Source organism: Lissotriton helveticus, chromosome 3_1 (assembly GCF_964261635.1).
Source record: "Lissotriton helveticus chromosome 3_1, aLisHel1.1, whole genome shotgun sequence".
NCBI lineage: Eukaryota > Metazoa > Chordata > Amphibia > Caudata > Salamandridae > Lissotriton > Lissotriton helveticus.
Window position 1 is genome coordinate 1,653,905,446 of NC_136061.1, and position 12,711 is coordinate 1,653,918,156.

The window sequence follows — 12,711 nt, forward strand, 5'->3', positions numbered from 1 at the left end:
TTATGACTGCACATATTGCATCACTCATGACTTTTTCTATAACCTCATTTATAGCATCAATGTGACATCTGACATAACATAATTGATGACCACACTGTGCTAGCCACAATGTGTTATAGTGTATTTTTACCTAAAATTGCCTTTGAGGGGTTCTAGTGACATCATAGATGTTTCCATTCCAGAATGCTGGAATGGTAATAAAAACCCACATAGCACATGTAATCAATTAAGTATTTTATGTGGGTTTTACAGGTGAATTTGGTCTGGATTGCTTGAAAAGGCGTTTTTATTTAAGAGGCACTAAATGGAATTTGAATGTTTAGGTTTACTATTCTTGAAAAAAATCATATTAAAACGATGGACAATGGGAAGGATCTGTGAATTTACCATATTTGACACATAATCTGCATAGTTTGCTGATTTCACATAAATATTTCTAGCTCAAAGGGATGAAAATAATTCCACCAGAGAATGTGCTGCGTAATTCGCTTTTTTCTGCATCATTTTGTTAACGTTGCTGCATAACCTTCCTGGCCCTGACAATGGCAAAGTTGTGCAGAGTGGTTTGGGGGCTTTCATCATAATGTTGTAATTCATATTTCACAAGAAACCGTAAAATATGGGATATGTTCTATGTAAGATAGATAGATAGGACAAGATTGATGTAAACAGACCAATATATCGAGATAGACAGATCGCGATGGATAGATAGGCAGATAGATATACATACATACAGGAGTTAAGATTGATATGAACAGAAATAGACATAGACATAGATATGTAGATAGATTATGAATATTTGAATAGCAAGGTAGAAATAGCAACATAAACCGATGTCTCTTCCTGTTTCTGTCTCCCAGGGTCCTGCCTTTCTCTCCCTGACTTCCTTTGTCCATATCTGTTTTTCTAACTCTTTTTATCTCACTTTCTGCGTCTTCCTCTCTTACTTTCTGCCTATTCATGTCTCACTCTCCCTGCCTATCCCGGTTTTCTCTCCATGTCTCTCTGCTTGCCGTTCTCTGTCTGTCTCTTTCTTTCTTTCGCGTGCCCCCTTTCTCCGGCTACACCTGTCTCTCGCCCTCTTTCTCCGTCTCTTTCTGTCTTCCTGACTTTTCTGCCTCTCACATATTAATCTCTCCCCGTGTGTGCATCTGCTTTGTCCTAGTCCCCATGTTGTAAGTAGAGAAGTTCACTCTGTGGGTTCATCTTTGTTGTGCTGTACAGGTTCAGCATTATAACTGAGGACATGCATAATGTCAGACAGTGTACCTCTGCTTTATAATCATTCATCCATTTGTTAGCTGGCCATTGCCCTAATGCAGCCACTCTCATGCATGTTTCCCTTCCTTTACACAGGTATTTGGGGAGGCTGCTCGAGACTGCTGCAACCTCGACAAATCAAATTGTCTTTCATGTTTCTGAGGATAATCATTTGACTTCATGTTATTATTGCTTTAGCCGAGGCCCTCAAAACAAATATTTCTGGCTACAGCCCCGTTTATGGTGATATATTTCAGTTCTGCTCAAGTTGAAGGACATGTACCGAGCAAACTTAATTTAAACATTTTTCTTTGTGACTTGGCACGACATCGTAATGTAATATGTAAAAGCTTTTCAGCGGTAGAAGTGAAGACTTAAATCCGCGCAAATGCCTCTTGGTGTATGCCTGTGTCCCAACAAATTCAGTTAATAAGCGTTGTTGGTATTCTCTCCTCCTGTTCATCTCTCAATAACTGAGTAAATCCAGCCAGCTACTCAGCACTCTCTATATTCCAAATCCCTGGAACACACTGTCCTGCTGGCTCCTAAACACCGAAGACAAAACAAGGTCCTCGGTGTCGAAACAGCCCTTCTTGCTTCTGTTGCTCAGATTCAACCCTTCCATAATGATGAAGACCCCTCTCCATCTTACTCTGGCATATAGGAGCCAAATAAATAGCCCGACAGGCGGTCAGGCCAAAAACACTTAACTACTTTACCTATTAAGTGCTGCACACATGCAGCAAAATACAGCAGCGAGTGGGGGTTTACAGCGAACAACTGCATTATGTGTACTCCATCCTATCCATTGGTCTTTACTTCTATTTCGTTAGTCTCTTAAAGTGCCTTATTTTGTCGTCTTTTTTCAGAATGAAGCTATGACAGGGTCTCATACACAGAATAGAGTGTTCTCTCGGATTACATTGGCATTAATGGAAGATACTGGGTAAGTTTTTGATGGACGAATTACTGGAGCATATGCGAAAATAATGGTATTACTTCGGAAAAATCATCGATATCTGTTTGCCTTGAGTGAAGGTGTCAGAAAGCACGCCTTTAAACTGATAAATAGACCATGGTCCTATGGATGAAAAGCCATACCATGACGTAGCAAGGATTCCATAGGCCCTAGTGCAAGCAAGATACATGTCCCTAAGCTCTGGTTGGGTAATAAAATACAGTGGGTCCCTCGAGGCTATTTTATGGAATAACGCATGCCTCAAAAATGCATGTCTTAACCACACGGTCTAAACCCCAACCGCGCCTTCACCAAGCGTGCCTTTACCACGCTTGCCTTTACCACGCAATTTCGTGGTAAAGCCAGGTTTGGTAAATGGGTATGTGTGGTAAAGATTACACTCCTGCCCCTCTGCCCTAAACCCTAAAAACACCCTGAACTGCCCCTATCTTGTCCCTGACCCTGAGTTCTACAACTCAGCCCCCTTAAAACTACTCCGACCCAGCCCCTTCCCTGAGCCCTAAAGCAAGCCCCACTACTAAAACCGAACCCCACCTACCCCCTCCCCAGACGCCCCCTCGGCCTTAAAACTGTCCCTTTCCTGTCTCCTGCCCCAAGCCCTAAAACTCCCAACACACCTAGCCCTGAAACCACCCGACCCCCACCCCCAAAACAACCCCTACCTAAATAATCTACCCCCACTTCCATTCCCTAAAACTCCAAGCTGCCCTGATCCTGTCCCCTGCCCTGATCCCTACAACTCAGCCCCCTACAAAGTACTCTGACCCCAGGCCCCCTCCCTGAGTCCTAAAACAAGCCCCACCCCTTATAACCTAACCCCGCCTACACCCGCCTCAGCCCAACTGCCCCCTCAGCCTTCAAACTGCCCCCTTCCTGTCCCCTGCCCTGAGCCCTAAAACTCCCGACCCTGCAGCCCTGAAAACGACTCCCCCCCTCCCAGCCCTGAAAACGACTCCACAACCCCTACAAACTAGCCCCCATCTCTTCAAAACCCGACTTACCTCTCCGCCTCTACCTGCTCTTCCGCCCAGCAGCAGCAGCAACTAGACCTTGCATATGCCTTAACCGCGCATATACGTAGTCCGGCCCGGCTCCAGGAATTTTTATTTGGGTTGGCCAAGGGTGCATTTGGGTGGGCCACTGGGACTCAATTTGTCACATATATTTCTGGGCAGGCCTGCTTCAGGGCCCTCATTTATCTCTTCTTACTCTTGCAAGGCCCAGTAAAACGCACTCTTTTCCAAATCTCTTTCTAAATGTTATTACTCTCAAAAAGTGCTTTTTCCTTGTAATGTTCCTTTGATGGGAAGAGGAGGTTTCTGAGGTGGGGGTATCAGGCAAATGACACTTCTCGGGCTCCCTCTGTGCGAGCCATCAGGGAGAATCCCTCTTCATTACTACCCCCATCTGACCCCAGACTCTGCAACACACTCCCTTACAGGCTTGAATATCCACTACTCCTCTCCAGTGCACCTTATGTCACAGCTGACCTTGGGCCCCAGCCCCATATCAGGCACCATCGGGCTCCACTTTCATTTTGCCCGGTAAAAACATTAGAAAAATCACTTTCAAACTTAAAACATTGAATATAGCAGTAAATGTAATTGGCACACACTTTAAAGTATGTTCCACAGTAGCCCTTATGACCCGACTGCTAATTAAATAAACAAAAACAGAAAGGCCATGACAGGGCCGGCTTTATCGCTGATGCGAAAGTCTTTTTTGGTGCCACACCAATAACCTCTTTCTCCGTAAATACCTTTACTACCACCTTCCAACAGTGCCCCTCATCCCTTCATGACCCCCCTATTGACCTCCTCCTCAGATTTTCTCTCTGCCTCACGCCACAAGTGCCCCTCATATCCCCATAGCCTCTCCCCCTCATGACCCCCTCCTTGGAGACCAGTACCCCTTATCTCTCTGTAGCCCCTCCCACTCAAGACCTCCTCGTCTGACTCCTTCACTACCACCCTACACCAGTGCCCCTCATCTCTCCCTAGCTCCCCCTCCACCCCATGACCTCTTCCTCGGATTCCCTCACTGTCATCCCCCACCAGTGCCCCTCATTGCTCCTTAGCCCCTCCCACTACCTCCTCCTCGGATTCCCTCACTGCAACCCTCCAACAGTGCCTCTCATCTTTACGTAGCCCCTCTCTCATATGCATTTCATTTGTTGTATAGCGCTACTCGTATCAATGTAGTGTGTGTCAGTACTTTACATCACACACACATTATACAGAGACCATGAATCATACGAGTATGTAAATCAGTCTATAGGGAATGTCACATAAGCCACTGAGGATTACAAGGTGTATGAATCACATGTCATCCATACTGGTGGGCAGTATATTTTAAAAGGGTTTGGTATAGGGAAACACAACCTTAGGATTTAAAGAGTATTCCATGGGGGTCAGCTTTACTGATAAAAATGTATATTTGTCCAAACATACTCATTTTAGCAACATTAGAATAATGAAAGACTGGGGAAGTTCTAACTATATCACAAAACGAAAAAAAGCGAAGTTCTAACTATACCATTCATGTTTGCAGGCAGCTCTTAGATGACAGTTCATAGGTCACTGTCCTACGATTGTAACTTCTGAACTCCAAGTAACACAAGGATCTCTGTGACAAAGGCAGTAACCCACTGAGCTATCCAGATACAATACAGTTCATCTGCATTTAAAAACTACTAACAAACAAATGATTGCTCTCCCGAAGGCTCATTAATCACCAGCGTTATCTGGGCATTTTGTATTGTCTTATTGCTGTCCTGCATCGGCCATGATAAAGATAAAAACTGTTTAAATGAAGCACACACGAAGTATGTGTCCTGCTGGGCCTGTGCAGATTTTAAAAAGAAAAAATGTAGTAACACATTCTCTTACCTACTCCATATGTCAAACTTTTTGTCACAGCCTGATGTGATAAGTGTTGAAATTGTAAATCTCCAGAGACCAGGTAAGTGAAACAGGTCTGTTTATTAATCATCCACTCTCCTCACTGGAGAACTTGTCAACATTCCATGGCAAGCTCTGGGCCGGCCATACCAACAGGGTACAGAAAGGAAGGGGTGATGGGACATACCAATGAGGGGAATAAATTACAACACATCTCCCTTCCTAGGGTGACACAGGATAAATTTAGTTCCACCGCGGTGGGATAGCAATATAATGTGAATAGGGGAAGGAAAAAGAGGGGAAGGAAAAAAATGAGTTAAGTACATTTACAAATCTTATCAAAACTCCACCATTGACCATTTTCAAGTTGAACCACATTCTTGAGCACCTTGGAAATTTTGCATGGCATGTAGTATTTACTTTGGGTGGCTCCCACCTTAGCGTTCTTTCTGACTTGTACCATGTCACCAATTTCCCACTTGGGATCCTTCACCCCGTGCTTATTATCGTACCACAGCTTGTACTTGTCTTGGTGGAGACGAACCTTCTCTGCCCTGGCTTGCTGATCCACTACTCTAGATTCACCCCCACTCAACCAATTGGGATTAAACTTGGTGCATGGTTCACGACCACGTAGTGCCACAAAAGGAGAGATGCCTGTGACCTTACTGGGGGAGGTGTGGTAGGCCCACAGACACTTCCTTATAGATTCTTCTACATCATGCCCATTGGTTGCGGCTAATTGGATGTGTTCCTTGATGATTCTGTTAGCTCGCTCTACCAGTCCATTGGCCTTAGGACAGTATAAAGCGGTGGCTTCATGTTTAATGTTCAAACTTTTGAGAAAAGTACACATTTCATCAGAGCAAAACTGAACACCATTATCCGTGACCAGGGTCACCGGTATGCCTTCTTCCACAAATACTCCTTTTAAAAACTCAATCACTGTCCTCGTGGTGACGGAGTGGACACATTTTTGTTTGATCCAATGGGTTGTGTAGTCAATTAAAACCAGCATGAATTTCCTCTTTTCTCCTAATTCAAGCATAGGGCCAATGATGTCCATAGCCAGCTTGCTCCATGGTTTACTTGGTACTTCTACTGGAGATAATGGAGCTTTTTGAATAGTTTTAGATTTATCACTTTTTGCACATGCTCCGCAATCTTTAACAGCTTGTTCGGTCATGGCATCCATCCTGGGAAACCAGTAGCTGGACCTAACTCTGGCTTTGGTAAGGCTACGCCCAAGATGGCCTTCATGCGCCAATTCAATGACCTTCTCCCTGAGGTTCTTGGGTGGAACCACTCTCTGGTTGCGATAGATTCTTCCCTTGATAAGGCTTAGTTCATTCCTCACTTCCCAATATCCCTCTACAATGGGTCGAAGTTCGCTCTTCCTGCTCGGCCATCCTTTCTCCATATATTCCCTCAGGGCATTTATTTCCTTGTCTTCTTTAGTCTCTATTTCCCACTCTTCTTTTGTGATGGCAGGCGTTTCCATCATAAGTACCGGACTGTCAAGAGCTTCTTCTTCCTCGCCCACTTCTGTTAGTGGTGATCTTGAAAGGAAATCGGCGATTTTATTTTCCTTCCCTGGCACATACTCCACCTTGAAATTATAGTGTTCCAGACCCAATATCCATCTACTGATGCGAGGAGTGCAATTTTCTAGTCCCTTCACAGAAAATATGAAGGTGAGGGGCTTATGATCTGTCCGGATGGTAAACCGTAAACCCCACAAAAAAAATCTGAAATGTCTGACTGCCCAGAAACAGGCCAGGGCCTCCCTTTTGATTACGGAGTAGTTCCTTTCTGGGTTAGTGAGACTCCTGGAGGCAAATGCGATGACTTTCTCCTCTTTTCCATCCTTTTGTATTAAAGTTGCTCCCAGGCCCTTGTTGGAAGCATCTGTTGCAAGGATGGTTTTCTTTGAGGCATCGAAAATTCCTAATGCTGGGGAGGTTAACAATTCCTCTTCAAACAATTTTACCGCAGCATCATGCTCCTTGTTCCACAGGAAATCCTTGTCCTTCTTCATCAACTCTCTCATAGGCTCACACTTAGCCGAAAAATTTTCCACATACTTTGACATATATTCCAAAAGCCCCAAAAAGGATTTAAGTTCTTCCTTGTTTTTTGGGGTGGGGTGCTTCCTTCACTGCACGGATTAAACTGCTTTTCGGCCTGAATCCTTCTTCTGTAATTTTGTGGCCCAAATACTCTACCTCCTTCACTTTTATTTTACACTTTTCTTTTTTTAGAGTCAGGCCTGCTTCCATAAGCCTGCTGAACACCTGTCTCACGACATCATCATGTTCTTCCTCAGTCTGGCCATATACTAGGATGTCGTCCTGGAAACACATGGTATTCCTCACTCCTTCTAGAATTTTCTGCATCGCCTTCTGGATAATAGCAGCTGCAGATGCCAGGCCAAAAGGCATCCGTTTGAACATGTACGCTCCTATTGGGGTGATGAATGCCGTGAGGGGCCGAGATTCTGGATGGAGTTCTATTTGGTGATATGCCATAGAGAGGTCGATCACACTGAAGTACTTAGCTGGACCCATGGTACTCAGCATTTCATTGATTACAGGCAAAGGATGTCTTTCTACCCATATACTGTCATTTAGGCTGCGCAAATCCACACAGAGACGAATACCCTCTCCGTTGGCCTTGGCCGCGATAACAATGGGAGCCAACCACTCTGTGCAGGTTACTGGTTGTATTATCTCTAACTCACACAGTTTGTGCAATTCCTCCTCTAGAGGGGTCTTCAACTTCAGGGGTACAGGGCGAAGTTTATGTACGACTGGTTTCGCATTATACTTCAATTTTATTCTATGCTGGAATATGTGCAAACACCCAAGCTCATCTCTGAATAGTTGTCCAAACTCCTCACAAATGTTACCACATCCCTGGTACTTGTCGGTAAGTAACACCTGTTCTGGACTGTTAGGATCTAGAATGATTCCCAGCTCTTTTTGGTGAACCCAACCCAACAAATTAGAACCTGATTCTACAACATACACAGGTCCAAAAGTTTCTCTATCTTTAAAACGTATTTGAACATTTTTCATGCCCACCAATGGTTTTTTTCCCTTGTTGTAACCTGAAGGAGAAATATCTGGCATATTCAATTGTTTCACATTGCAGTTTTCCATGCAGACAAAATCATCTTTGTTCTGTAACGTATAAGGAGAGCAAGAATCTGCATACATTTCTACGCATTGGCCATCAAGGAAAACATCACATTTTGGATAAATAGCATTTATAGTACCTTCTATATCTTTTACCTGCAAGATTATTTTCTCTGATCTTTGTCCAATGCACTTTACCTCTCTGGCTGTACCCTTCTCTGTACTCTTTCCCTCATTTCTAGAATATTGTTCGCCATCCCTACATACTCTTGCAAAATGCCCTCTTCTATTACATTTTTTGCATGTGACGGACCTGGCCGGGCACTGGTAAAAAGTTGCAAAATGATTACTACTACCGCACCTGTAGCACTTTGGTCCCCTCTCTTTGGTTTCTCCTCTAATGCTGTGATTATCTTTAGATTTTATTTTACATATTTCACTGCTCTCCTCTTCATCATTTATAGAAGCTACCTCCTCTCCATTGCTCTTCATCTCTCTAATACATCTGGCTGTGTGTTCTACAGACTTAGCTATTTCAATAGCTTCTTTTAAACCTGGATTCTTCGCTAGTAACTTCTCCTGGATACGAGGGTTATTGGTACATCTTACAAGTTGATCCCTAATAAGGGAATCTGTTAGACTGCCAAATTCACATAACTGCGTTAAACCCCACAAAGCAGCAATGAAATTCTGTACTGATTCCTGCTTCCCCCGACTCCTTTTGAAAAGCTTATGGCGTTCCAACACCACATTTACCTTGTCTCCAAAGTGTTCCTCTAACCTTTTTATGGTTTGCTCATACTCATCCACAACAGATTCATCCTGCCCTTCCTGGTCTAGCGTGGGTAGAGACTCATATACCTTGCGCCCATGCCTGCCCAAATTGTGTAGTAATATATGTTTTTCCTTTCAGATTTGTATTTTTCACCTCCTACTGCTATTAAGTAAGACTCGAAAAGCTTCACCCACTCCTTCCAACTTATTTCAGGTTCTCCTAACTCATTCAGGAAGGGCGGGGGTTGACTAATGCTCGCTGCTGCCATATTTATCCCTATGCACACCTAATACTTTGAGAAAAAAGGTTGAACTTTAGGGTAAATCACAACAGATTGAAAAGAAGAATAGCAGAATATGCTACATGCAATCCTTATGCAACCTAACACAAAACATGCCACTTTTTTTTTTTTTTTTTTTTAAGATTACTTCCAAAATATAGCCACTGTCTTGAAGTGTTTCGTAATTGTAACTGCCTTGTTTCCACAGGGTCTGCGTGTGGTGAAAACCTACCACACAACTAAGAGCAGTCACAGGGATCGTAAAATATTAGGAAGGAAAGAGTTAACCTTTTCTGAGAATTACCGGCTCTTAGCTGCATCCCAGCTATACAGATACCAGGAAATCCTGAGAAGCTGACAGGACTTCCAGATCACGCGGATATTTTGCTCCTAGTGCCTCAGGAAAACAGTCACGTACGGCTTGTAGCTACGAGGCGGCAGGCTGCTGGGGCTGAGACAACCGCTGTCAAGTTCCGACGAGGATCCCTCAGCACAGTACCTCACACGCACTTCAGCCATCCATCACCCGCTGGCATGATAAAACGAGGCAAAAATCACTTCAACGCAGCAAACAGCTCGGGGACAAAACGACTAGACAGATTCCTGGGTCGAGTCTTCAACGCCGCTCCTCTCACGCACTTGGAACCACAGCGCCCGGGATTACATAAATAGCACGGTGACTTGAGAGGGAACACAATCCTGCGCGACACCACACACACAATAAATTACAACAATAAGCCACTGCAGGGGTTAGGAAAGGTGACTAAGAATAAACAAACTTCTTTTTGCCTGAGCTGCATAGAAAAAGAAATGTCAACGCAGCAGGACAGTAGGCAAAGGTTACCAGTGTCAAAGAAAGGATTTGTCACCTTTCGCCATGCCGAGATGAAGGGGTGAAAAAAGAAAACAAATCCTCGTTAACATGTTAATGGTCTTTAAAGACCTGTGAAGCACTCGGGTGTGGGCTGCGATAATCTCTAAATCTGTCTGTGTGCGCGCGCCCGGGAAAGCTGTCTCGGCCCGCGCTGATACACACGACCGGCGCATTGGGCGCCTGCCTTCCAGCCCTCACTGCTGAGGGCCAAGGCTCCTGGTTGGGTGGGCCAGGCTCATGTTTGGGTGGGCCTGGCCCACCCGCTAGAACCGGGCCTGTGCGTAGGTAAGGCATATTCGTGGTTTAGACGTGCATTGTACCGCCTTTGCGGTTTAGCCCCGCATAGTTCACGCTGCATGGTTAAGGCTGTTTCCCATCCCTCGAGCCTTCTTGACCCAGTGCCACTACATCTGCAAAGCGCCATTGATAGGTACACCACTTACCTAAGTACTGTAAGTGTCCGCACCAACATTTTGTTAAGCAGAAAAATGATATGGTGAAGTGTATTGGGTATGGTTATCTACTCTTACAGGTCCTACTTCAGGCTGCAGCGCGGTTGTCAAGCAATCTATAGGAGCGCAGTTTGTGTGAACACACAGCAAATCCATAGTTACAAGGATATTTGTAGGCGCAAGTTTCACACATACAGTACAACCATGCACAAATCACACAACTTACACAGATCCACACTCGTCAAACATACACAAAATAGGCACAACACCCACCAGCCTCACTCCCCATCAAGAGGCTGCCTGTTTTCTGCTGACTACTAAGACATGAAACTTGTTTCACAGTTGCACAGTACATTTTATTCAATCTCTGCTTGTCATTCAGGCTGTTGATCAGATTTTCTTTTAGTGGGTTTTCTTTTTATCAAAGTTGTATTATCTTTCTTAATGTTGTGATCCTTTGCTGGACAGTTTCTGACTAATGTCTGTTTTAAGTTACTCTATGAATCGACTTTGGGCCTTCCATTTAGAGACTCGCAAAATTGAACTTTTAGTTGTGATGGCAAATCCCCCAATGCATTAAAGCATGCTTGCTTGTTCATAGAAAATAGATGGTAGATTAGACACTTCTAAAAGAGGTATATAAATGTACAAACTATTGTGCTTGTAATTTCTGTTGAATATCTGCACATATTTATGATATCATTAAGTAACAGTGAAGCAAATTTAACTTGCCCTTTGTTTTTTTCAGAAAAGTTAGATCTACTGTTGACATGCTTTTCTATTCCCTTGCTTTTTCTTTAATCACACTGCTCAGTCCTGTTACCTAGGCTGCCTTGTGCACTGCTGAAATATTCACTGTAAAGGTTGACTTACTATAGATACTCTGTATGTTAAGTGCCCTCCCGCCCCAAGAAAGGTGTCAACTTTTTTTGACAAATGTATTGATTTTGCAAAAAAGGACAATACATAACAAACAAAAATTAAAATTGGAAAAAAACAAGAAAAACAGTTAAGTGTACATACATGTTGTCCAGGTTAACATATCGGAAATCAGTATAAGGATCCGAAGGGTTATACATTCAGGGGAGCAATATGTTACTCCAGCAGAACATTAAATAACCCGTTCTAGACCAACTTTATTTCAAAATGCAAGGTATCTCATGGGAACGGCATAGTAGCAGTACTTCCAAGACTCTATTACCCTGAAAAAGCCCAGAGTGAAAACTGGGATGTGGTGCCTGAAATGCCCCGGCATCCTTCACAGTGCCCCTCCCCCCCCCCCCCCCCCCGGCCCCCACCCTACCCCCACAACAATGAGAAAGCGGAGTTTCAGAAAATATTCAATCTTTGCCAACCAGGTGGTTCTGATACAGGCTCCAAACATTTTTAGGGCGGCTCTGAGAGGGAAGCAGCTCACTGTATATTTCAGATTGCGAGCATATCGCTAGACCACTGTACTATCGTGGGAGGTGGCCCTCTGGCCCAGCGCCTAGCAACTTTGCGCTTAGCGATCAGCAAGCCTCATATCAACCAATCGTCGTATGTCTATCCGTACGTGTTTAGTATAGCCAAGGAGAGCTCGAAGGGGTCAGGCAACAGAGATTCTCCTGTAATATCGCCCATCTTTTGGAATATTAGTAACTAGCATTTAGCAATATCAGGACACCGCCAAGCTAAATGCATAAATCCTGCTTGTTACGCACTTCATCTCTCACATCTCATAGTGTCCCGAAGGCCGAATCTATGCGATAGAGTGGGAGTATAGTATACCCTATTGAGAAATTTAATATGAATAAGAATGCCGTCCATTTAGGGAGACATGCTGTGTGGCTTTGCATAAATAGTGCCATTTGTCATCTTCGAGTGTAACCTCCAAGTCAGCCTGCCACGCCAACATTGACTTAATAAAGAAATTCTTCCGGTAATCCTGCGCCATACCATATATCCTGGAGACCCTTTTACTGGGAGAGTCTACGTGCAACATCGAGGAGAAGGGGGCCACCACAGGAGGCTCCATAACCTCCTCACAGAGCATATCCCTTAGCGCATTTCTA

The 12,711-nt window shown here is 44.1% G+C and overlaps 1 protein-coding gene across 1 annotated transcript in view; it reads left to right on the forward strand.

Annotated features, from left to right (window-relative positions):
- Positions 1-12,711, forward strand: part of LMLN (leishmanolysin like peptidase) — a 319,237-nt gene that overhangs the window by 202,763 nt on the left and 103,763 nt on the right. Inside the window, exon 11 of the mRNA XM_078682424.1 lies at positions 2,130-2,206. Coding sequence (XP_078538550.1) covers positions 2,130-2,206 — 77 coding nt within the window. The remainder of the gene's footprint in view (positions 1-2,129; positions 2,207-12,711) is intronic.